The sequence below is a fragment of the Sinocyclocheilus grahami genome, unplaced genomic scaffold (genome assembly GCF_001515645.1).
Source record: "Sinocyclocheilus grahami isolate Dianchi unplaced genomic scaffold, SAMN03320097.WGS_v1.1 scaffold221.1, whole genome shotgun sequence".
NCBI lineage: Eukaryota > Metazoa > Chordata > Actinopteri > Cypriniformes > Cyprinidae > Sinocyclocheilus > Sinocyclocheilus grahami.
In genome coordinates, this window is record NW_015505400.1 from 1,006,713 (window position 1) to 1,030,070 (window position 23,358).

Genomic DNA, 23,358 nt, shown 5'->3' on the forward strand with positions numbered 1-23,358 from the left:
ACAAAACAGGCTCCGGTCAGCTCGATAGCACAGCATGCGATTGAGCCAACAGCCTTGACTTTGGGTCCGCCTCTGAGGCACGTAGAAAGTGATGTGGTGGGTGAATGTGATTGTTGAGGAGCAGATATGTTTGTAGTTCAGGGCATTGAATGTGCTAGCCCTAAACTAATCCACTTTATTCAGATATCTTTTGACAGAAAAGAAGTTTGAACATATAATTCCATGTAAACAAGCTCATGGCATTATCATTTATGTGACTGCATAGATTAATATATTTTATTGCATGTAGAGCCATATATATATATATATATATATATATATATATATATATTAAACAGTTGTGTACAATTTTTTCAAAAGAAGCATTTAGCTGAAATTTCACAATATTATAGCAGTATTTCACAATATTACTGTTTTTTGGATGCATTTATTTGATCTAAAATAGAGCAAAAACAGTAATATTGAGAACAATTTACCACAAATTATATATTTTAATTACTAAGCAATTAGAAAACACTCTCTTCACCCTAAATGTGTGTCATTTACAATCTTAAAAACTTGCCTTTACAATACATATATATATAGGCAATCTGGCCAACTTGATTATAATATGAGTATTCGAATATGATCATCATAATCATATCAAGAAACTGTAAAAACATCATACAAGTTGGATGGTCATGTGAAAGGATTTGATAAGTAGAATATAATGAGAGTATTTGTTTAATTCACTAAAACCCCTCATATGCACATGTAAGTACAAGCCCAAACCAAATGTTACAGTGTGTAAATCTCTAAATGTTCTTTAAAAGCCGTCATGACACGCTGCTTGAAATATGACACTAGGACTTACATTTACAGTACAAACTAAAAACATTGGCGCAGGCAAACCATAGCAAATTACTGGTTGCAGTTATCAGCTGTAATTCCACTGTCACTATTCAGTTATTTACAAATTATTTATCATTTATCATTTAGCAATTGCATATGTATTGTGCACATCTGTCCTCTAGCTCTCTTTTATTAGTAAATTATAGAGGAAAGACTCTCTTAATGGAAATCTTATTTATAAATCAAATCCATATGTGATGTTTAACCACAGTAGAACCATTTGAATTATTTCCGTAAAGGAATTTAATTATGATTGAAGCTGAAAAAGTATTAAAAATCAGCCATGAAACAGATGAACTTGAACCTGCCAATGTTTTATTACATTGTAGGCATCGCTGCAGTTCGGAAATAAAATGAAGTGGCGTTAAAAGGTTAATGCTCTGTTGCATTTGAAAATAACGTACTAACTAAACTGAACCCAATAAACCTAACCAATATTGTTAAGCAAAGCAAGCGTGAGATTAAAAATACATTTACTGAAACAACCATGCCATTTTAGCTTGATTCAACAAGTCTTTGAACTCTTTTAACTCAAGTACAATGCTGTAACCGGGTGAGCTACTGAGCAAGTTTACTTCATCAGAAAACCAATATATATAGAGCTGGTTATGTGATACAAACTTTACATATCATGCACTATGGTAAAATCGTTTGAGGTTAGTCTGTATTTTTCCAGTGAACCTATGTTGGTTACCTTCATTCTTTTTACACTGAACTATTTTTCACTATAAGCGTCATTACTGGAAACAGCATTTGTACGTTTTATTTTTCTGCCAAAATGTAGAAGATTAGTAACAGTTAAAGGGGTCATAGGATGCTACATGCACTTTTACAAGTTTGAACTGAAATGTGTGTTGGCAGTGTGTGTACACAACCACCCTATAATGATAAAAATCCACCTGGTGTTTTATTTTTTTAATCTCGTTAAATGTTTTCCCCTTTCTCAAATCAAGCCGATCTCAGATGCCTGTCTGTGTGATGTCACACAGACAGGCCCCTCCCATGATAGTTTGATTGACAGTAGCGTTTCAGCACAGACTGGACTGGGGTCTTACCTTAGACCCGCCCTGAGTGAGCTGTCATCAGTCCGCCATTGTTTCACCGCAGGAGCAGCTGTAGACAAGAATGACTCCTATGCGATTGAGGTGTTCTGTTGTTGGATGTAATAATGAGTATAGCAGTCGCCATTTACTCCCGACATCTGAGCCGCTGAACTCGCAGTGTATTTCGTTTGTTTCTGAAGGGAATGCGCCCCCGATCTACATAAATGCGTCTATGTGCGTGCGAATCATTCGTGATCCAGCCTCATCTACACAAGAAGTAAGTATAATGTTTTTTAATGAATCTTTGCAAATCGCCTTTCCTGATAATGTGCTAATTAGCAAGTTTCACGATGAATGCGGCTTAAGTAAACAGTCTCTCTGAGAGCGGCTCGGAAGAGAGGGGCGGGGTCAGCAGAGCTCATTAACATTTAAAGGGAAATGCTACAAAACGGCTTGATCTGAAAAGAGCTGTTTTTGACAGGGTAAAAAAAGGTGTTTTTACACTACCATTGAAAAATTTTAACCAAACTATGTTTCAGACTTTTCATTAAGACCCTAAAGAATCATATCAACTTGTGGAAAATGGGCATCATATGACCCCTTTAAATATTTTCATCTGTATGCTAGGCATGCCTCTTGGTGGCTGAAAGTGCAAAGTAATTTCAGGGCCTCAACAGTTTAATAATGACAGATACTTTGCAAACACATTTACAGGCTCCTAAGAGTCTCTGGAACCCTGGATGGGACCAACATCTGGGATGGGACCAACACCCACAGTTATGTGCTATTATCTCTCGCCTCTATTGGCCAAAGAGCCATCACAACTAATGCAGTCATCATCGCCCTAACTGGAATGCTAGGAACTAGAAACGGCCCTGATATGCTGAAGTGTGTTAAAAGTGGAAATGCAGCTTGCGGTATATTTATGTGGTTCCTGAAGATGCATTCCATTTCTGCAGAGTCTGAGCTGACGCAGGGTTTTCATCTTGGTTTCTGAAGTCTTTCGTGGTCTGTTTCACTCATTTGCCATTGTAAAGCTCAGGTTGATACTCCGCAGACCTTCACACAGCATTGTCACAAAAAAGGTTGACTTTGATTTACTCTGAAAGACTTTGCTTCTTTCCGAGTAAATATTCTGTGTGTGTATGTTGACATTAAATCAGAATGATGTCCTCTTTGTTGTATCTTAGCGGTATGCAGTGAATGTCCTGATCTAAAATTAGCAACATTTCATTTACTGCTGGATCTTTTCAAGTCAACATGGATTCAGAATTTACTCTATATTTATTTTGTTAATGCACATTCATGGTCTTTTTTGAATGCGTCATCTGTGCATGTTATTGTAAAAGAAAAAAATGCTGGTCTTTTTTATCTTTCTTGAAAACTCCTTACGGACTGACATCACTGAGAACTGCTATTTGTCAACCTCTTATCACATAAAAACCACTTTTCACAATGTAATCACGATGCAATCTTGTGGCCTAGTTTTTTCTTTCTTTCTGGTTGAATATCCTGTTTTACTCGCAAATAAATCATATTACAAAAATAACATGGATTGTGAATGCTGCTTTTTTGACTTTAAAGGATGTGATATTTTAAAAATAGAAGAAGCAACAAAGTCTTTTCAATTCAGATATTAAGATGCAGACTGATATCTGAATTTTTTTTTTCCTCTCACTAACATTCAATCAAATAAAATGCCAACAACAAAAAGAACAACAAAAACAGATTAGTTGGTTGACTTAAAAGTCCATAGACGTTGCTGTCAGTTCATACTGCTGTTAAAGGTCCCATGACATGCTGCTTTTTGGATGCTTTTATATAGGCCTAAGTGGTCCCTAGTACTGTATCTGAAGTCTCTTTCCCGAAATTCAGCCTTGGTGCAGAATTTCAGCCACTACGAGCCAGTCCCACAATGAGCTTTCCTTAGGACGTGCCATTTCTGTGTCTGTAGCTTTAAATGCTAATGAGGAGGAGAGAGGCGGAGCAAGGTGCTTCGCTCGTTTGCAAGCCACAATGTCTCTCGAGGAAAAAAAAATATTGCGCTCGCCTCGCATGGTAGTAGCTCATTTTCTCATGGGCGGGCCAAATTCTCTGGGCGGGCAAAGCAGAGAAAGGGGAGGTAACCTTTCCCCGTATGACGACATAAAGGGAAGCTTCCAGATTGGGCCATCTGAGCTTTCATTTTCTCAAAGGCGAAGCAGGATACCCAGGGCTCGGTTTACACCTATCGCCATTTCTAGCCACTGGGGGACCATAGGCAGGCTAGGGGAACCCATATTAATGTTAAAAAACCTCATAAAGTGAAATTTTCATGCCATGGGACCTTTAACACTATCTCTGACAAGCTGATACAATGAGACCAGTTTTCCGGTTTGGTTATGTGACATTCAACATATACCTCATTGTCTAGCCCACAATCATCAATAAGTTTTTCAAACTAGCTTAACACTGAGTTAACATCTTTTTAAAGCAACCCATGTGGAATGTCTGAGTGAAACTGGATAAAAAAGAAAAATACACTATCATTCAAAAGTTGAACACCAAGGCTGCATTTATTTTATCAAATGTGACGTGACATGTGGCCAAGTATGGTGACCCATACTCGTAATTAGTGCTCGTATTTATCCCATCCAAAGTGCACACACACAGCAGTGAACACACACACACACCCGGAGCAGTGGGCAGCCATTTTTGCTGTTGGGGGTTCGGTGCCTTGCTCAAGGGCACCTCAGTCATGGTATTGAAGGTGGGAGAGAGCGCTGTACATTCACTCCCCCTACTTACAATCCCTGCCAGACCGGAGACTCGAACCCGCAACCTTTGGGTTACGAGTCCGACTCTCGAACCATTAGGCCACGACTTCCCCGAAATACATTAATGTATTATTTATCAAAAATACAGTAATATTGTGAAACATATTTTACAATGTAATTTATTTCTGTGATACAAAGCTGAATTTACAGCATCATCACTCACATGATCCTTCAAATCACTCTAATATGCTGATTTTTAAAAAAAATTCAGGATTCTTTGATAAACAGCGAGTTTTGACTGCTGAAAAAAAACAACATTAATTTCTTTCTTCTAATTATTATGTTATGAGGCCCTGCTTCAAAGCAGAGCTTAATTCAATTGCCAGAATTAAATTACTAATGAAATATAAAGATTAATATACCCCAGAATTGTTAATCCTGGGATAAAATGACCCTGGATTAACAGTTTGTGTAGAAAAGTGTGAGAAGCCCATTAGTGATTAGATTTTTTGCACATTTCCTGGTTTGGCTCCTCCTACAAAAGCTGTCACTGGGGCATCTTTTCAAAAGGTACACTTTTAGTCTTTATTTAATCCTAAAGGGTGCATAAGTACCTTAAAAATACATATTAGTACTATAAATGTACATCTTAGAACCTAAATAGTACCTTTTGAAAAGACACTGCCCCAGTGACAGCTTTTATACCTTTTTTTATACCTGAGAGTGTAGCTATAGCAACAATTATCAGTTCAGCTATGCTTAAATTATCTATTTAAAAATGCCCTAAAAATTTTAAAACCCATGTCAAACGCAGACTTTGAGTGCTTCGCTGCTCCTTCTCCCTAACCATGCCATCTTCTCACACACAAAGACCCAGAACCTGGCTGACATTTCTGACTCACCCTCAGTCCTAGGCCAGCTTGGCCAATCCAACTCGGAGCGCTGTAAATCTCAGGCTGCTGTATGTGAGATTTATAGGAGGACAGGAGAACAGAACTCCCACTGGCCTGCTCTTAAAGGGGGGCAGCAGCTGTAAAAACAGTCCGAAACGCTCCGTTCTTCCAGTGCTTATCACCCAGTCCACCACTCTGTTGCATCAGACTGGGTTCTTGTCTCCATGGAGCGCTGCTAGGCTGCTGACGTGCGCGGCCCAGTATGCTCTTACAGTGGACCCAGAGGGAATTTAAGGTTCCTTCCTTTAAATGAACATTTGGCTCTTTTGTCAGCAGATTTTGGATACAATAGACTCGCCCTCTTGATCCCAAGGAAATAAATTTCTTCCCAGAATGACTTTGTTACAGTGTGAGGAGCAAATGAGACGTTACCATAACAACAGATGTAAGGAACACTGGAATTTTATGGCTCCAACAGGATTTTATAGTTGATACAAAACAAGTTCTATAAAAAGTTCCATAAATGTATTCACCAATTTAGAGTTACTGCAATGAACTTTAAATAATGCACAGAGAAATTAGTGCTCATGCCTTAGCATTGTTATTTCTCACGCTTACTAGAGGTAAATAAAAATTAAGAATATTATGTTTCAGTTTTATTTTTGTAAATTATACATTAAACAATAAATTTGCCTAAAAAATGTATTTCAAACTTGCTGAATAATTATTATAATTTGAAATGTATACTTTATGAGAATATAAATAATCTACTATAGTAAACCTCTTTCTTATAATATAATATAATATAATATAGGAAGGATATTATAGTTGATACAAAACACGTTCTATAAATATTTCCATAAATGTATTTACTAATTCAGATTTGCAATAAACTTTATAAAATAAAATAAATAAAACAACAAAACATCAAGAAGAGATGCATTAGCACTTGTATATATTTATTTATTTATTTATTATACCCAAGGTTAATATTTATTTCATTACATAATACTGCATTTTTACTTTTGCAAATTAAACATTAAACTACACATAAAACAATATATTTTGTTCTATGACTTTAGTCACATTAGTTTTAAAATCTTCAATTTAATTTAATGTTATTTTATTTTATTTTGATAATCTCTTCAACAGGACTACTGACTCTTTTGCCTGAAATAAGTTATAATTTATTATATATTATAATTGGAAATATGCTTTATAAGCAGGGCCGTCCTTAGGGGGGGTGCAACTGGTGCGGTTGCACCGGGCCCCGTAGAGAAACGGACCAAAGGGACCCCCAGAACTCGATCGCGAACAGACACAGGGGGGCCCCGCTCCCTACCTCGCACAGGGCCCCGCGTCAGCTAAGGATGGCCCTGTTTATAAGAATAATATCATATCATATCATATCATATCATATAATAAAAAAAAAACCTCACCCTCATTACTTTTCATATCACTTTGCGCCCATATCAATTTGGTAGATGCAAAACACTGCAGAAAGCCAAATTATTAAATGCTTTCAAAAAACATGATTTATTCCCTTTAATTCCCGTAGGTATTTCCTACCAATTTAAAAACTGACGCAGTCACCTATGTGTGCTTGAACTCTTAATAGTGCAGTGAGCACACACAGCAGTGTTCTGCTACATAACGAGACATTCAGAGCTCACGTGTATGTTCTCTGTGACTTTATAGGAACACAACAGCAATAAACATCCAGAGTCACTTGGGAGTCCTCGTTTCTGCTTGGAGGGCCACAGGAAAGTCTGAGCCTCTCCATTAAGGTCTCAATATTATCATCAAGCCTTCCTTGGTTGCAGCCCTCACACGAGAAGATGTTATCATGTCTCCATTGCTGCCGCTACATCTGTCTGCTCACGATGGTGCAGAAATCCAAAGTATGTAGTAGAAAAACAGAGCAGCTTCCTGCTTGCTCCATGCAAAAAGGCCTGTGTGACCTAAGAGCTCAATTAGAAATGACTGTCATTTGAAATGGATTGAATTGCCTCCATAATAAATGTATTTCTTTCATGTGAACAGGGCTGAATTCAGAGTGCGTGAGTGTATTTGGTTTTTGTTAGCTCACGGACGTCTGTTCGGTCACACACAGCAGTAGAGGCGCATAGATTTCACACTGTTTGTTGTGCAAGATGTCGTGACACCAGATGTGCTAAATCATGTGACGTCACACGAGAACACAAATTTAAAAGCTAATGAATGGAGGAAATTTATAGGACGTATATTTTGTGGAATCTTAAAAACATGGATGCAAGGATATTATTGTTCTGTACTTTTAAGCGTCTTGGAAAAAGTGGTGAATATATTTGTAAGGATACTTTTCTCCTTAGACCACCTTAAAGTTGAAAGCAACAGAGAAAGTCTTGAGGCTGCCACCTAGTGGTACAGCAATCCTAAAATCCATTAGTGACAGAGAATTAAGCATATTTATTTATTTCAAAAGATAAGATTATTTGGCGTTAAAAATATCTTTGCATTACTTACCTGCAAGAAAACGATTGATTGATTGATTGATTGACAAATATTTGGCATTAAAAACAGCTTTGCATTATTTAATTCTTGAGTTGCAAGACTCAGAAAAGTAAATTTGATATTATATTTTATACTTTCATACTTTATACACATTTACATCTATGCATTCAGACACTTTTATCCAAAAGGGACATGATTTTTCATTTTGTCACATACCCAAAAATATTTATAGTATACAATGCCATGCTTATTTTAAATTAGTATAAGTTACAGTACAGTGTGTGTGTGTGTGTGTGTACTGGTTTATATATCCTGGTGGGGATTTAAACCTGACTACACACAGACTCATGGGGACTCGTGTCACGGTGGAGACCTAAATTGTGGTCCCCACGGGTACAAAAGCTTATAAATCATACAGAATTAATTTTTTGAAAATCTAAAAATGCAGAACGTTTCCTGTGAGGGGTAGGTTTAGGGGTAGGGTTGGTGTAGGGCAATAGAATATACGGTCTGTACAGTAGAAAAGCCATTACGCCTATGGAGAGTCCCCACAAGGATAGCTGACCAGACTGTGTGTGTGTGTGTGTGTGTGTGAGTGCAGTAAGTGCACTGGTTATACATAAAATATACCCACACCTGTAACTACACATTAGTTGAATTAATATGGCCATTAATTGCTCAGCTATAAATATTAAAATCTGTTGCTTTTCCTTTCAACCTTTAGTATGTTAACTACACAGACAAATATTGTTTTTTAATCAAGATACATATCTTTAAAGACTCAGAAAGAATACATTGAGCCAGAATTCTCCACTTCAGTAGCACTTACGTACACCAAACTTTACTGGTTTATTCCTATCAGTATTGAAGGTTTTTATTGAGGGGTTTGTTCATATATCATTATCCTTAGATGTATTTATTTTTCCTGGCTGTTGACAGTATTTGCTAAATTATGGAGTGATAAAAAGTGATACCCCTCTCTAAAAAAAAACATTGACTCTAATATGTCAACAAAATGAAAAAAAAGTGATTTACTTGCCTTTATCCAATTGTAAGATTTCTGCCTTAAATAATGTAAGCAGGGTATAGCATAACCAGCTGAAATGTCTACTGTCACATGGTATATATAGATCATCATACAGCCCAGCTCTAATGTGAAAGTGACATCAATGTATATGTCTCAAACAAACATGCTTCTCAGGATGTAGATGCACATTCTCCTGGACATCGTTTTAAAACGAACTGCTATTGCTGTCTTTTACTACTGCTGTTTTCACTCACAGTGGCAGCACTGCAACAGTTTGCGGGTCTCTCAACACATGACACAATCCACTGTGGGCATTTCCAAGCAGCCCATAAAATACTGCGGCCTCTAAAACAGCATGCTCCATCTAGCCCACGCCACCCCCTGGGTGGATAAACAACTCTCTGAAAAGACATTTTCCTCTTAAACTCAACTTCACCACTAGTCCAAACATTAAAAATTATAAGAACAAAACAATGGATCCTAAACCGATCACCAAATGACGAGCTTTATAGCCAGTAGCAGTTAAACAAATTCTTTCCACATGATTCAGCATGATAAATCATAACTGTAATGAACTGATTTGGTGTATTCAGCTTGTTGGTTGTTTGATTTCTCCACTTTTTCACATTCCCCCGCTGTGTTTGAAATGACTGATTTAGACTCTCAGAGGAATGTGTTTCAACAGATGTGTTTCTCACCACAGTCAGCGCAGTGTACCGCTTATCAAAGCCAACTGTGGATGGAGGTTTGTGTCAGCAAAGCATCCTTAGATGAAGCTATATTTAAACACTAGTCAAAAGGTGTCAGCAAACCATGTGAAAGAACATCCCTGTTGGGTTTTTCTAGTTGGCCCCTCCTAGTGCGCTGTAAAAAATGACCGTGAATTTAACGGTAAAAGACTGTCAAAATGCTACAGTAAAAACCTTAAATTTACCGTTAAATGGTTAACGGTAAATTCCCCTACTATATATGGTGAAAAACTTTATTGGACATTACATGCATTGGACATTCATTTTACAGTAATATACCGTTTTGTAAGTGAAAAATGCCATATAATTTACAGTGAATAACCATAAATTGACATTCCCAGAATTCCCTGCGTTACTTTTCAAATTTGATGTTTTTTTGTTGAAATAACTGTTTCTTCTTAGTTTTTTCTTATCAGTTTTGTATATTAGGGTTGTGTGTTACACCTAATGTTGTTAAATGAATGTTTATTGCATGATTTCAGTTTCATGTGTGTTACCATGATGGTGTTTAGTGTTTGTGTGAATGACACTGTGCACCTTCTATATATGTTATTAATTAAAAGCTGCTTGTGATGGGCTTTGGTTCATCATGTGACTTTCTCAACACCACCTGCATTTGGTGGTTATCAGTGTATTACAAAGGTACAAAACAGATTTCAGTACTTCAATAGGTTGGTATATTAACATTATATCAGTTAATGAAATTATGGTATTTTACAGTAAGTTTAAGTTAAAAACGTAAAACCTAAAACGTTGCTACCGTAGTTTTTACGGTAAAATTCCGGCAACCACAGCTGCCGTTTTTTTTATGGAATTTTTTTCACAGTGTGGTTACTCTATCTGTACATCATTATGGTCTTTCATTGATAGCCATTCAAAAGGAGCCATGAATTCTGGCACATTTATTGCATGATTTCAGTTTCATGTGTGTTACCATGATGGTGTTTAGCGTTTGTGAATGACACTGTGCACCTTCTATATATGTTATTAATTAAAAGCTGCTTGTGATGGGCTTTGGTTCATCATGTGACTTTCTCAACACCACCTGCATTTGGTGGTTAGCAGTGTATTACAAAGCTACAAAACAGATTTCAGTACTTCAATAGGTTGGTATATTAACATTATATCAGTTAATGAAATTATGGTATTTTACAGTAAGTTTAAGTTAAAAACGTAAAACCTAAAACGTTGCTACCGTAGTTTTTACGGTAAAATTCCGGCAACCACAGCTGCCGTTTTTTTATGGATTTTTTTTTACAGTGTGGTTACTCTATCTGTACATCATTATGGTCTTTCATTGATAGCCATTCAAAAGGAGCCATGAATTCTGGCACACAAAAAAAAGTTGCAAGCATCATACTGCATACATTCTATTGGGATGAATGGGAATGCTAACAAATAGCTCTTTTCAGGTATTATGGTTTGATTACAGGTGTTGTAGTATAGTGTGTGAAGCTCTGGGCTAGAACTGCAAGAACTTACACCTATAAGATGGTGACCAGACATCTTTTTGGTTTTTGGTGTCCTGTCCCCGGAAATGTCCTTGTATTACAGCACAATTTTCACTACTTTAGCCACGAAGAACTTTACCTGGATGAGAGCGGTGTCAGGGTAGTTCACACACTAACTATAAATGTTAAATACTGTTTGTATTTATTGTGTAACAGGGCCTGAACAGGGTGCTGGATTGTTTTGCACACAATTTTAAATGTTCCTGGGGAAAAATTATATATATAAATAAATGATATTAAACAAATACTCTTGCAACAATTATTTCCATAAAGTACATATTAGTAGCCTAATATGCAAAATAATAAGCCTAATTAGGGATAGGAAATATCCATTACCAAAATCACAAACACAATGAATGTTTTAAAAAAATTAAGTTGTAATTACTGTAATATTAAATACAATTAGAAAATGTTACAAAATGTGTTAAATATTACAAATAATATTATGATATATTACTGTAATATATAATAATATATCAATAAATAATATTTATTTTGTTTCATTTTTGTGATGTGTTTTTGTAAAGTTGTAATTTTGTCATAATACTGTTTTGATCAGTTTGCTATTTGCAGTGATTAATATTTACTGTTTTTCATGGTGTGTGTGTTTTGGTGAATTAAGTTAAAACTATTTGAAATAAAATAAAAAATAATATAGTAAAATAATTGTATATTGAACCCACGACAATTAACAAACAAAAACATACAAAAATGTATTGTTTTATTTCTGAGATAATAACAGGTGAGATTTCAATGATGTTTTGACCTGAACTAGGAAATGTCCCCAGTTTTCATTTCAGAAATCTGGTCACATTAGTTTAAATATTGTAACTCTATTCCGTCTTAAAGGAAAAGTTCACCCAAAAATGAAAATTTGCTGAAAATGGACTCACCCTCAGGCCATCCAAGATATAGTCCCAGTTTTCATTTCAGAAATCTGGTCACATTAGTTTAAATATTGTAACTCTATTCCGTCTTAAAGCAACAGTTCACCCAAAAATGAAAATTTGCTGAAAATGGACTCTCAGGCCATCCAAGATATAGATGAATTTGTTTCTTCATTGGAACATATTTGGAGAAATGTACATTACATCACTTGCTCATCAATGAATCCTCTGCAGTGAATGGGTGCCGTCAGAATAAGAGTCCAAACAGCTGATAAAAACATCACAATAGTCCATAAGTAATTCACACAACTCCAGCCCATCAGTGAACATCATGTGAAGCAAAACGTTGCGTGTTTATAAGAAACAAATCGATCATTAAGGCGTTTTAACTTTAAACCATCGCTTCTGGCCAAAATACCAGTCAACGCTCCCTCCAGTGAAACATAAACTGCTAGAGCATTTTGCTAGCAATACAATAAATGTATTCCTCATTTTTAATTAATAGATAATAACAAGTGAGATTTCAATTATATTGTTTTTCATTTCAGAAATCTGGTCACCTTAGCTTAAATATTGTAACTGTTTTCTTAATAAGGTCTTGAACTGCTAGAACATAGTTTAAGCCTAGATATTTCCATGAACATCTCAGGAATCCCAAACAATGTGTCAGTGCTTTCCACAAAGCCACCCTCCCTCATATTCATAACAACAAATGCACCAACGGCATGAAGATTTATGGTTTTGAAGCAATTTAATAAGCTATTTTTGCTTTGCATGCACAAATTTGTACGTTTGGCGCATTGTGGCACCCTTGAACACCATCCACACCAGCATTGCTTCATTCGGTATGCAATAGACATATAACATTACAACGTTTTAATCACTCTTGTAAATCCAGCCCCTACCACTCTATGCCATTCAAAGCTGATGAGGTGGACAATAATTGCCAACATGGAAGCTGAGAGATCCTAATCATCAGGTGTAATCCTACAAGTGTTAAACCACACTGGATTGGCATGTTTGCATGAGACGAGTCCCTTTGTATGTGATTATATTGTTGTTTTCCCCCAATACCACAGTATAAACTGCAAACCTCTAGTGAGCCCTTCAGCTTGACCACAGAAAATGGTCACATTACATACAATTTACTATAGTGGATAACTCTAAATGCTTTGTATGTTTTCTGGTGCATGGAATGATGCTGGAGCCGAGCTGGAGTGATTTCCTCCTGCAGTGTCTGTCCAATCAGGCCGAATGGGTGTTTTGCAGGATTTTGTGGTGGAGAAATTCGCTTCTGCGTGGGACAGTGATTTAGCGTGGCTTTTTCACTCATTCCCTCTGGCACTGAAAGCTGTCATCACGAGTTTCCTTTAAGAACCAGAACAGCAGCTATAGCACGGAAAGTCAGACGTTGTAGCGTTAGACTTGGAGCCTTGTGTTTGTCTTCCTCCTTCACGGAGAGTGAATTATATGGCTTGGCGTGTCTTGTGGGTTGCTTTAGATTCTTAAACTGCCTTGTTACTAAAACATGTATGGGCCATATGAAAATTTGTTTTATTTTTCCAGATTACTTGTTTTCCTTTTAAATGTAAATTTAAAATTTAATTTAATTTAATTTTAATAAATGATAATTATCAAAAAGCATGTCTTCTCAACTGAATTCATAAAACTTTTCAATGTATATAGTGGCTTTTTCACTCATTCCCTCTGGCACTGAAAGCTGTCATCACGAGTTTCCTTTAAGAACCAGAACAGCAGCTATAGCACGGAAAGTCAGACGTTGTAGCGTTAGACTTGGAGCCTTGTGTTTGTCTTCCTCCTTCACGGAGAGTGAATTATATGGCTTGGCGTGTCTTGTGGGTTGCTTTAGATTCTTAAACTGCCTTGTTACTAAAACATGTATGGGCCATATGAAAATTTGTTTTATTTTTCCAGATTACTTGTTTTCCTTTTTTTAATTCCTAAATTTAATTTAATTTAATTTTAATAAATGATAATTATCAAAAAGCATGTCTTCTCAACTGAATTCATAAAACTTTTCAACTTTTTTTTTTTTTTTAACTATTAAAAATGATGGTGACCTGTAATGTAGAAATTCTGTGTGTTCTGTTTAAATTTTTCTGGATTCTGTGTTTTATCATTTAATACAAATGTATTATCAAAAACAATTTAATTAATATTTTAAAATGTAATCAAATGAAAATTGAACAATTACTTACATTTTTTGGCAAACAAAGTGCTGCATAAATGTCACATATGTAACCTTCGTTCTCTGAAGGAGGGAACGGAGACGTTACGTTTACACTGACGTTAGGGGTCTCACTTGGGAGTCCCAATCACCTCCGAGTAGTAAAAAAACAGGTCAATGAACATTGCAGAGTGAAATTTGCTTGCCCAACCACTCCCCAGTAGACACGTTTCAGGTTCCACTCGTTCAGGTTTGTGCTGAGGAGCCAAAACCATGTCCTGGCCATTCAGTGGTGTAGTTCAAGGTTGTGGCAGGAGAGACATAACGTCTCCTTTCCCTCCTTCATGGAACGAGGGTTACATACGTAACCGAGACGTTCCCTTTCAGTCAGTCATGTTCGACGACACTGACGTTAGGTGGTCCCTATGGAAAACGCCACAACCACTGAACTGTGTTACGAGGGTTGGTGATGCAGATGTATGTAAGCTCTGATCTACCAAGTAACAACTGGCATCCCAAATCGCAACCTACCCAGTGCCCCATCTTCAACCAACAGGAAAACTGTACTGTGGAAGAATACATACATGGGATTACCAGAAGCGAATCACTATGTGACGAGTGGGGCAGGGCCGAGAGCCGTGGGAGCTTTTTTTTGAGAGATTTTGCTTCTCTTCTACTCTTTTAGAGATGAATGGGAGAGTGATCGCTCAAACACGAACAACCACTCAGCTCCGAAGCAAAAATCTGAATGAGTGAATGCATGCCGCTCTCTTGTATACACGTGTATGGGGGAGTGGCTGAACTGGGCATCCAAACATAGGCGAAACACCACTGAATGTGCCGTCAGAATCACCAGCAGCAAGAGAGATTTTGCTTCTCTTCTACTCTTTTAGAGATGAATGGGAGAGTGATTGCTCAAACAGGAGCAACCACTCGGCTCCGAAGCAAAAATCTGAATGAGTGAATGCATGCCACCCTCTTATATACCCGTGTACAGGGGTGTGGCTGGGTATGCAAATTCCATTCGCTAATGTTCATTGGCCTGTTTTTACTACTCAGTGGTGATTGGGACTTCCAAGTGAGACCCCTAACGGCAGTGTCGACGTAATGTCAAACGAATATTGAATTTTATAGGGCTTATTATTCCAATCATTGGTATCTTCTTGTCTAAGTTGGCGGTTCTTGGGTGGAAAACGTTATAAAATGAACCAGACATTGTGCCATTAATCAGAAGTCTTTCTGTGGGACACTAAACATAGGTTTAATTCATGTTGGCATGAAGGTTGGGGAAGTGGATTAGTTCAGGGGAATTTGGGGGGGTTTTGCAGCACAATGAGACAGATGTTTATCGTGCGGAAATCAATGACAGAATGAGCAAGTGCTGGAATAATATAAATGTTGTCTGAAATTATTTAACCATGAAGCACTGTATGCAGTTTTCTGCTAGCCCTACTTGAACCCAACATTATTCATGTGAGATATGACTTTCTACATAAATCAATGAATATATGAATGATCATATCAATGAACGATCATATCGTTGATGAAGCTTTATGATGAATATAATAACTTTTTTTCAGAAAATGTAAATTTTGATTGCCTATGCAGAACTGACTTACTACTGTGAGGTATTTTGAGTGTTTTTTTTTTTTTTTGGTACACTACCATTCAAAAGTTTGAGAAAAAGTTGAAAAGAAGTCTAATATGCTCACCAAATACAGTAAAAATGTGAGACATTATTAGTTTGAAATAACTGTTTTCTATTTAAATATATTTTAAAATGTCATTTATTCCCGTGATGCAAAGATGTACTTTCTGCATCATTACTCCAGTCTTCAGTACAATATCCTTCAGAAATCGTTCTAATATACTGATTTGCTGCTCAAAACAGTTGTGCTGATTAGTTAGTGTTTTAACTACTTATTTTTTTGCTAATGAAAATGCTTTATATGGGGTAAATAAACCTTATGACATGACTTACACTATCTATTTTTTTCTTTCAGATCCACATATCAAAGTTAGTGGTAAGAGGGACAATGTGAAGGAAGCCAAGGAGAAGATCATGTCTGTCCTGGACACTAAGGTGAGCATGTCAAGTCATATTGGATCATTCTTATTTGATATGTCATTGTGCATTTGAAAAATGCCTCATTCGTCATCCCTGTCATTCTTGGTTGCTGTAGTAGCTGGATGCGTTTGGTTTTAGGACAGCTGTGACATTTGAAGCAATGGAATTTGAAGATCCTGAGAGGAAATATGTGGAGCCTGACATCAAGAGCTCCTCATATATTTATAAGGAATGAATCATGGCTTAAATCACATTGGGCAAAAGGAAGACAAATGCCATTGCATGGTACCTTTGGGTGACTCCTGGTAGCTGGCATCTGTGGTATCTGCTTTATCAAAACATTAGAGATTGTAATAGAAATTGTACAACTGATTTTAGACTATATCCATTCTTCTGGTAATTTGTGCCAGACAGAATGCAGAACATCCACCAACTCCAACTGAAGAGTTTGTTGTAACATCACTATATATTTGTGTGGTAATTTCCTCATATTTTTGATGTGAAATGGGAAATGTTGTGTATTGACATCTGTCTGTAGACTTGATGTAATGAAAAACTGACTTGGCTGTAGCTCATAGATCTAATTCAGTCTGTCACAACTTTAATGAAGCTGCTCAAAGGGGCGGGATCTGTATTCATTTGTTCACTTTTAAAATATGTTCAGTGTTTCAATACTGAAAGTGCAAGCAACTTCCTCAGCTCAAAAAACACTGCATTGATGCTAAGCACAATTAGCCACCATGAGCAAACATGGCGCATTTTGAATCAGATGCTTCTGGGAAGTCCTGTGCCAGCCAAGCAAGTATCATTGAGTCATTGAGATAAATAAGTTAAAAAAAAAAATGCAATAAAAACAGTGATATTGTGAAATATTTTTCTGAACTGTTTTGCATTTGAATATATTTTCAGATGTAATTTATCCCTGTGATGGCAAAACTGAATTTTCAGCAGCCATTACTCTATTATTATCAATGTTAAAATCAATTGTGCTGCTTCATATTTTTGTGACATGTTTTTTAAATCAGATACTTCTGGTATATTCTGGTAAATATGCGGTACTTCTGATATACTGTATATGGGAATGCTATTGGACAAATAATGGCATAGAAATTACACCGAGGTGGCTATGGTACCGCAGTTAATGCAATCCGACTCTTTTGTTTCCTCAGAGCAATCGCGTGACTCTAAAGATGGACGTCTCACATACCGAGCATTCACATGTCATCGGCAAAGGAGGAAACAATATCAAGAAGGTGATGGAGGACACGGGCTGTCACATCCACTTCCCCGACTCCAACCGCAACAACCAGGCTGAGAAGAGCAACCAGGTGGGATTCTGACTTACCCTGCTCATGTAAACATGTCCAAATCTTATTTCACCCCAACAATCAAAAGAGAATTTTTTTTTTTTTAAATTTGTGCATAAACAAAAATGACGCCTATTTTCAGGACCGGTAGAATCTTTATTATTTTAGCATTATTTTTATAATAATTAAGCACAAGTTTTCGTTTACATAATGTGTATGTACGTTTTACGTTGTTATTATTTTCAGTAGCTGTAATTCAGTATTTGTTTTTTTAAATAATTGCATAAATATCACTGCAATAGTGAGAATGGTGGTATGATTAATTGTCATTATAAATAATGATAAATGTCAAAAATTGTGATGTTCTAAAAATAACTTTTTTATTCAAATTAAATAAATCAATCGGTGATAAAACAAGTATCTTATGCTGCATTTATTCAATTTAAAAAAACACAGTAAAAAAACGGTGATATTGTGTAATATTATTACAATTGAACTGTTTTCTGTTTTAGATTATTGTAAAATGTAATTTAATTCCTGTTGAATTTTCAGCATCATTACTCTAGTCTTCAGTGTCACGTGATCCTTCAGAATTCATTCTGATATGCTGATTTGATGCATTTTTAAGAAACATTTCTTATTATTATAAAAGTTGAACACAGTGCTGCTTAATATTTTTGTAGAGACTGATCTTTTAATTTTTTTGTCAGATTATTCTTTTGTAACATTATAAAAGTCCTTCCTGTCACTTTTGATCAATTTTATGCATCCTTGCTGATTAAAAGTATTAATCTCCTTAAGAAATATTCTGAATGGAAGAGTATTTGCAAAAAAGTATAATATAATTTATACTTATAAATTATATGTATATTTAAAATTACATTCTTGTTATTTTGGGATGAAACATGACCTGGACATGATCTTGACAGGTTTCTTGAGATATCCACCCAAAAGATTATTATGCATATTGTTTGCAGCCTAAGGGAGGATAAAGACTGAGCCATAATTTGATGCGAGACAGGTTTCCAGACTTGATGAAGTGGGGAATGTGGAAATAGAGCAATGGCATGGCACTCCCTCAGTGTGGGCTCATGTGTTTGGTTCAGAGTGGCTGGTACTTGCTGACAGGTGAATGAGTCAGGCTAGAATGAAGAAATCTCACCTCCTAGTGGTGCTCGCATGATAACATTTGGCAGACGAGTATTTTTCATTCTTAAGGGATTAGTTCACCAAAAATGAAAATCATTTACTCGCCCCCATGTCGTTCCAAGCACATTACTTTGTTTAGTTTTTTTCTGTGGAAAACAAATGGAAATCAAATAAAACTTTCAGAGCAGGAGCCTGTATGACTTGTGCAGTATATATATCCATCATGTCATCATTTAAAGGAACACTCCACTATTTTTGAAAATAGGCTCATTTTCCATCTCCCCTAGAGTTGAACAGTTGAGTTTTACCGTTTTCGAATCCATCCAGCCGATCTTTGCTGCCGTACCATGGGTGCAGCAGGCGCAATGATATTACGCAGTGCTTGAAAATAGTCCCCAGCTAGGTCACTTCCAATAAGCCTATTTTCAGGCGCTGCGTGATATCATTGCACCTGCTGCACCCATGGTACGGCAGCAAAGTTCCTTGATTATTACGCTGGAATGAGAGTATAGTTCCTAGCCATATCGGCCTAGAAAATCGCAACTTTTCATTTTCCGTCGGTCTTAGTACACGATGTGACTACAGACGAGTCAAGTTTTAAATAGGAAAAATATAGAAACTCTTTGGTCATTTTTGAGCGAGATGCTAACGGTCTAATCAGATTCAATGATCTATGCTAAGCTACAGCTAAAAGTGCCACCGCCAGACCCGGAGATCGGACGAATGGATTCGAAAACGGTAAAACTCAACGGTTCAACTCTAGGGGAGTTGGAAAATGAGCCTATTTTCAAAAATAGTGGAGTGTTCCTTTAATTTTTATTGTTTTAAGTCATACCAAATGATGTACTAGACTCCACTTCCTTTACTTCCGTGAACATGCATGTGACTTTCTTGTCCTTTATTCTGCAGGTGTCCATAGCTGGCCAGCCAAGGATGTTAGTGGGACAGCCTCACTTTTTCTCTTCCTCGTTCAAGTGACCAGAAATGCTGGGAATTCTTCTCGTGACCACCTAATCATCTCCTTTTTCCTCTTTTCTCTCTTCAAAAGACCTTCACCCACATTCGTTTTGGTGCTTTATTGTGCCATTACACCCATGTGAATGGTATAGCGCGAGCATAATTCTCAATCTTAACCTCAAGTCAGGTTTTCAGTCTGTGGATTGTTGTGGTAAATTTTGAATGCAATGAAATGAACCCTGACAGGCTTCTGTCCTACCATTAAAAGTGAAGGGAACCACAAGTTAAAAGATCCAAAAAAGTTATAAAGAAGGCTTAAAACAAATCCTTTAGAATCAAGCTGTTTAATCCACGTCTTAGATAAAGTCCAAGTCCAAGATAGGGATAAATTCACGTTATATGATAACAGAACTTTTATTTTTGCAAGAACTGTCTCTTTAATGTAATGTTCTACAAAGTTCAATGATAAGTTACAGTGTCCACAATAAAAAAAAAAAGAAAAAAGTATTTGAACATCTTTTGTTTTAATTGTAATTGTGATAGTTTTGATAAATTGTCCATTTTCAAGAAGAGTGTGTGGAAGAGTGTGTGTGTGTGTGTGTGTGTGTGTGTGTGTGTGTTTAACAAATAAAAATTCCTACATTTTGGGGAATTGCATTACATTTTACAACCTGAACTAACCTTGTCTTGTCATGAAAAGTTTTTTTTTCCTCTAAGAAATGATAATAAAATATTATTCCAAACTTAAAGGCATAGTTCACCCAAAAATGACAATTCTGTCATCATTTAGTCACCCTCATATCATTCCAAACCTGTATGAGTTTCTTTCTTCTGCTAAACACAAAAGAAGATATTTTGAAGAACATGGGTATCCAAACGGAAATGGAAAAATATATATATATTATGGAAGTCAATGGCTACTGTCAACTGTTTGGAATGACATGAGGGTGAGTAAGCAATGACAATATTTTCATTTGAAGTAGGTTTTATGATATAAGGACACTTGTATCACCCTGACATTTTTTTTTACATTATGGCCCCCAGTAACTATCAAAATGTATTTTAATTCAGAAATTAAAAACGTCATCACAGAAGAGTTGTATTCAACATTGAGCATCGTGTCATTGACCCACAAGCAAAATACTTGACCCCACTTGTTTGGCCATGTCTCAACGCTTGAGCGATTAGCCCGTTTAAAGTTTAGCCTTGCTTTCTCGGAGGAGACGAGTTCATTTCAATGGAATGATCAACAGAGCATCTTCCTCGCTCTATGGATGCGTGTTGTCTGTGAAAACAGAAAGCAAATACAGAAGTTATTGATTCCACAGAAGGTCAGAGGAAAGCTCAAACCTCTTGTTTGTAAAAGATCGGAATACAGCACTCCTCTCCAAATTCCTTATTAATAATAAGCAAAACGAAAACACAGAAGGTTTTTGTTTGGAAAGCTCCGCTCATAGCCGATGCATAAGCCTTTGGTTAAAAATAAGCATAGTTATGTTTTTAATAGCTGAAAATGAGGAGAACCATTAACAAAGATGAATGATTGGAATTCCAAAGCTCGCTCCATGACGGATACCCTGCTCCCAGCTAAAGTTGAACCTAATAAACATCTCCTTGTGTAAAGGGAGAGTGACTGTACCAACCACATCTAAAGGGGCAGAGAATGTCTTTCATTTTGGCCCCCGGTACAGAGCATGAGGGTGACTGGAGCCCCCAAAGCATGTGGGACTGATCAGAGCCGCATTTTTAAGGCTTGGCCATTCATTCTGTTTACCAATTCAGTTTGGTAAGGCACTGTTTGCTGGGCTTTTGATGACCCTAAATCACAGGAGAATGATGGGAAATATTTGCTTATTCCGCTTTGTTTCTAAAGACTTCATGGCTTGAAAGTCGGCCAAATGCCCTGCTAGCAATAACTGTAATTTTTACCAGCATTCATTCAGAGCAAACCATGTTGTTTAAAGCCAAGCGCACACTGTCTTGTCGCCCTGTGCACATTTAAAAACTTGTGTTTCTTGTTTAGTATTGTCAAAATCATTATGCGCACAACTGATTGTAGACTGTGTGCATCAGTTACAGTCGATCTCTTTCTCAGCTGTGGTTATAGTCCCAAAAATGCGTTCCTGCTCACAGCTAAGCAGGAGTTGATTCTTGAAGCCTTCAACCAAAAATGAAAATTTGCTGAAAATGTACTCACCCTAGGCCATCCTAGGTGTAGTTTGTTTCTTCACCAGAACAGATTTGGAGAAATTTAGCATTACATCACTTACTCAGCAATGGATCCTCTGCAGTGAATGGGTGCCGTCAGAATGAGAGTCCAAAAAATCTAAAGGAACAAATCCATCAAGATGTTTTAACTCTAAACCATCACTTCTGGCCAAAATATGAGTCCATCCATAATATCCATAATAATGCTTCCTCCAGTGGAAAAAGTCCATCCCCTATTGTCCTCTCACATCAAAATCCACTGACATATTTGTTTACAACTGTTTTTATTTATTATTATTATTGCTTATAATCGGTGCTTCATTATGGATAGAGGATTTTAGTGGTTTGAAGCCAAAAAAATCTTGATGAATTTGTTCATGTCAAATGATGTCGACTTGAGTGGTGTGGATTACTTGTGGATTATTGTGAGGTTTTTATCAGCTATTTGGACTCTCATTCTGACGGCACCCATTCACTGCAGAGGATTAAAAAAAATACTTTTAGGATATTACACGTGTGCATTCAATGCAATACATTTTTTCACAAGGAATATCTTGGGCTGTTGCTCGTGTGGGAGACATGTGTTTGAATCTGTTCCTGCCCAGTCCTCCTGTCTTCCCCATAGTTTCCTGTTTACTCTGTATCTTTGTATTAAAATGTTTCAAAAGCCCCTCAAAAAAGAAATGGCCATTTGAACCAGATTGGGTCTGTTGATGAATTAACCATAATCCTTACCTGCCACCAGCAGAAATCACAAAACATTAGGGTTAGGGTTAGGCTTAGGTTAGCCCCATCAGTTACATTAACTGATGGGGCTGTTGGTCTTCTTTCAGGAGCTGCTCCCGCTGGTGTTGATGTTCGAGCTGCCAGTCATAGTGCAGCTGAACCCTGACCCCAGCTCTCCTGCCATCCAGCACATCTCCCAGACATACAACATCTCTGTGGCCTTCAAACAGAGGTCCAGACTCTATGGAACGACAGGAGTGGTGCGGGGCTCACAGAATAATGCTGCGGCCGTGAAGGTGAGACATTCATAAACACGTATATGGGGCAAAATCTCCAGTTGCAGTTTGTTTTTTTCCTATATTATACACATCACTTTCTGAATTTATTATATTTCATTGCATTGTGTTTTTTTGGAGGTATTTTGTTTGTTTGTTGTTGTTGTTTTTAGGTTTTTATAGAATGAATGTTCTCAGTCATTTAAATATTAACTATCATTTAAGTATCA

The 23,358-nt window shown here is 36.8% G+C and overlaps 1 protein-coding gene across 1 annotated transcript in view; it reads left to right on the plus strand.

The window, feature by feature from the left end:
• Positions 1–23,358, plus strand: part of LOC107596591 (protein bicaudal C homolog 1-like) — an 85,329-nt gene that overhangs the window by 40,450 nt on the left and 21,521 nt on the right. Inside the window, exons 5-9 of the mRNA XM_016287348.1 lie at positions 16,442–16,521; positions 17,676–17,834; positions 19,872–19,901; positions 22,876–22,899; positions 22,961–23,149. Coding sequence (XP_016142834.1) covers positions 16,442–16,521; positions 17,676–17,834; positions 19,872–19,901; positions 22,876–22,899; positions 22,961–23,149 — 482 coding nt within the window. The remainder of the gene's footprint in view (positions 1–16,441; positions 16,522–17,675; positions 17,835–19,871; positions 19,902–22,875; positions 22,900–22,960; positions 23,150–23,358) is intronic.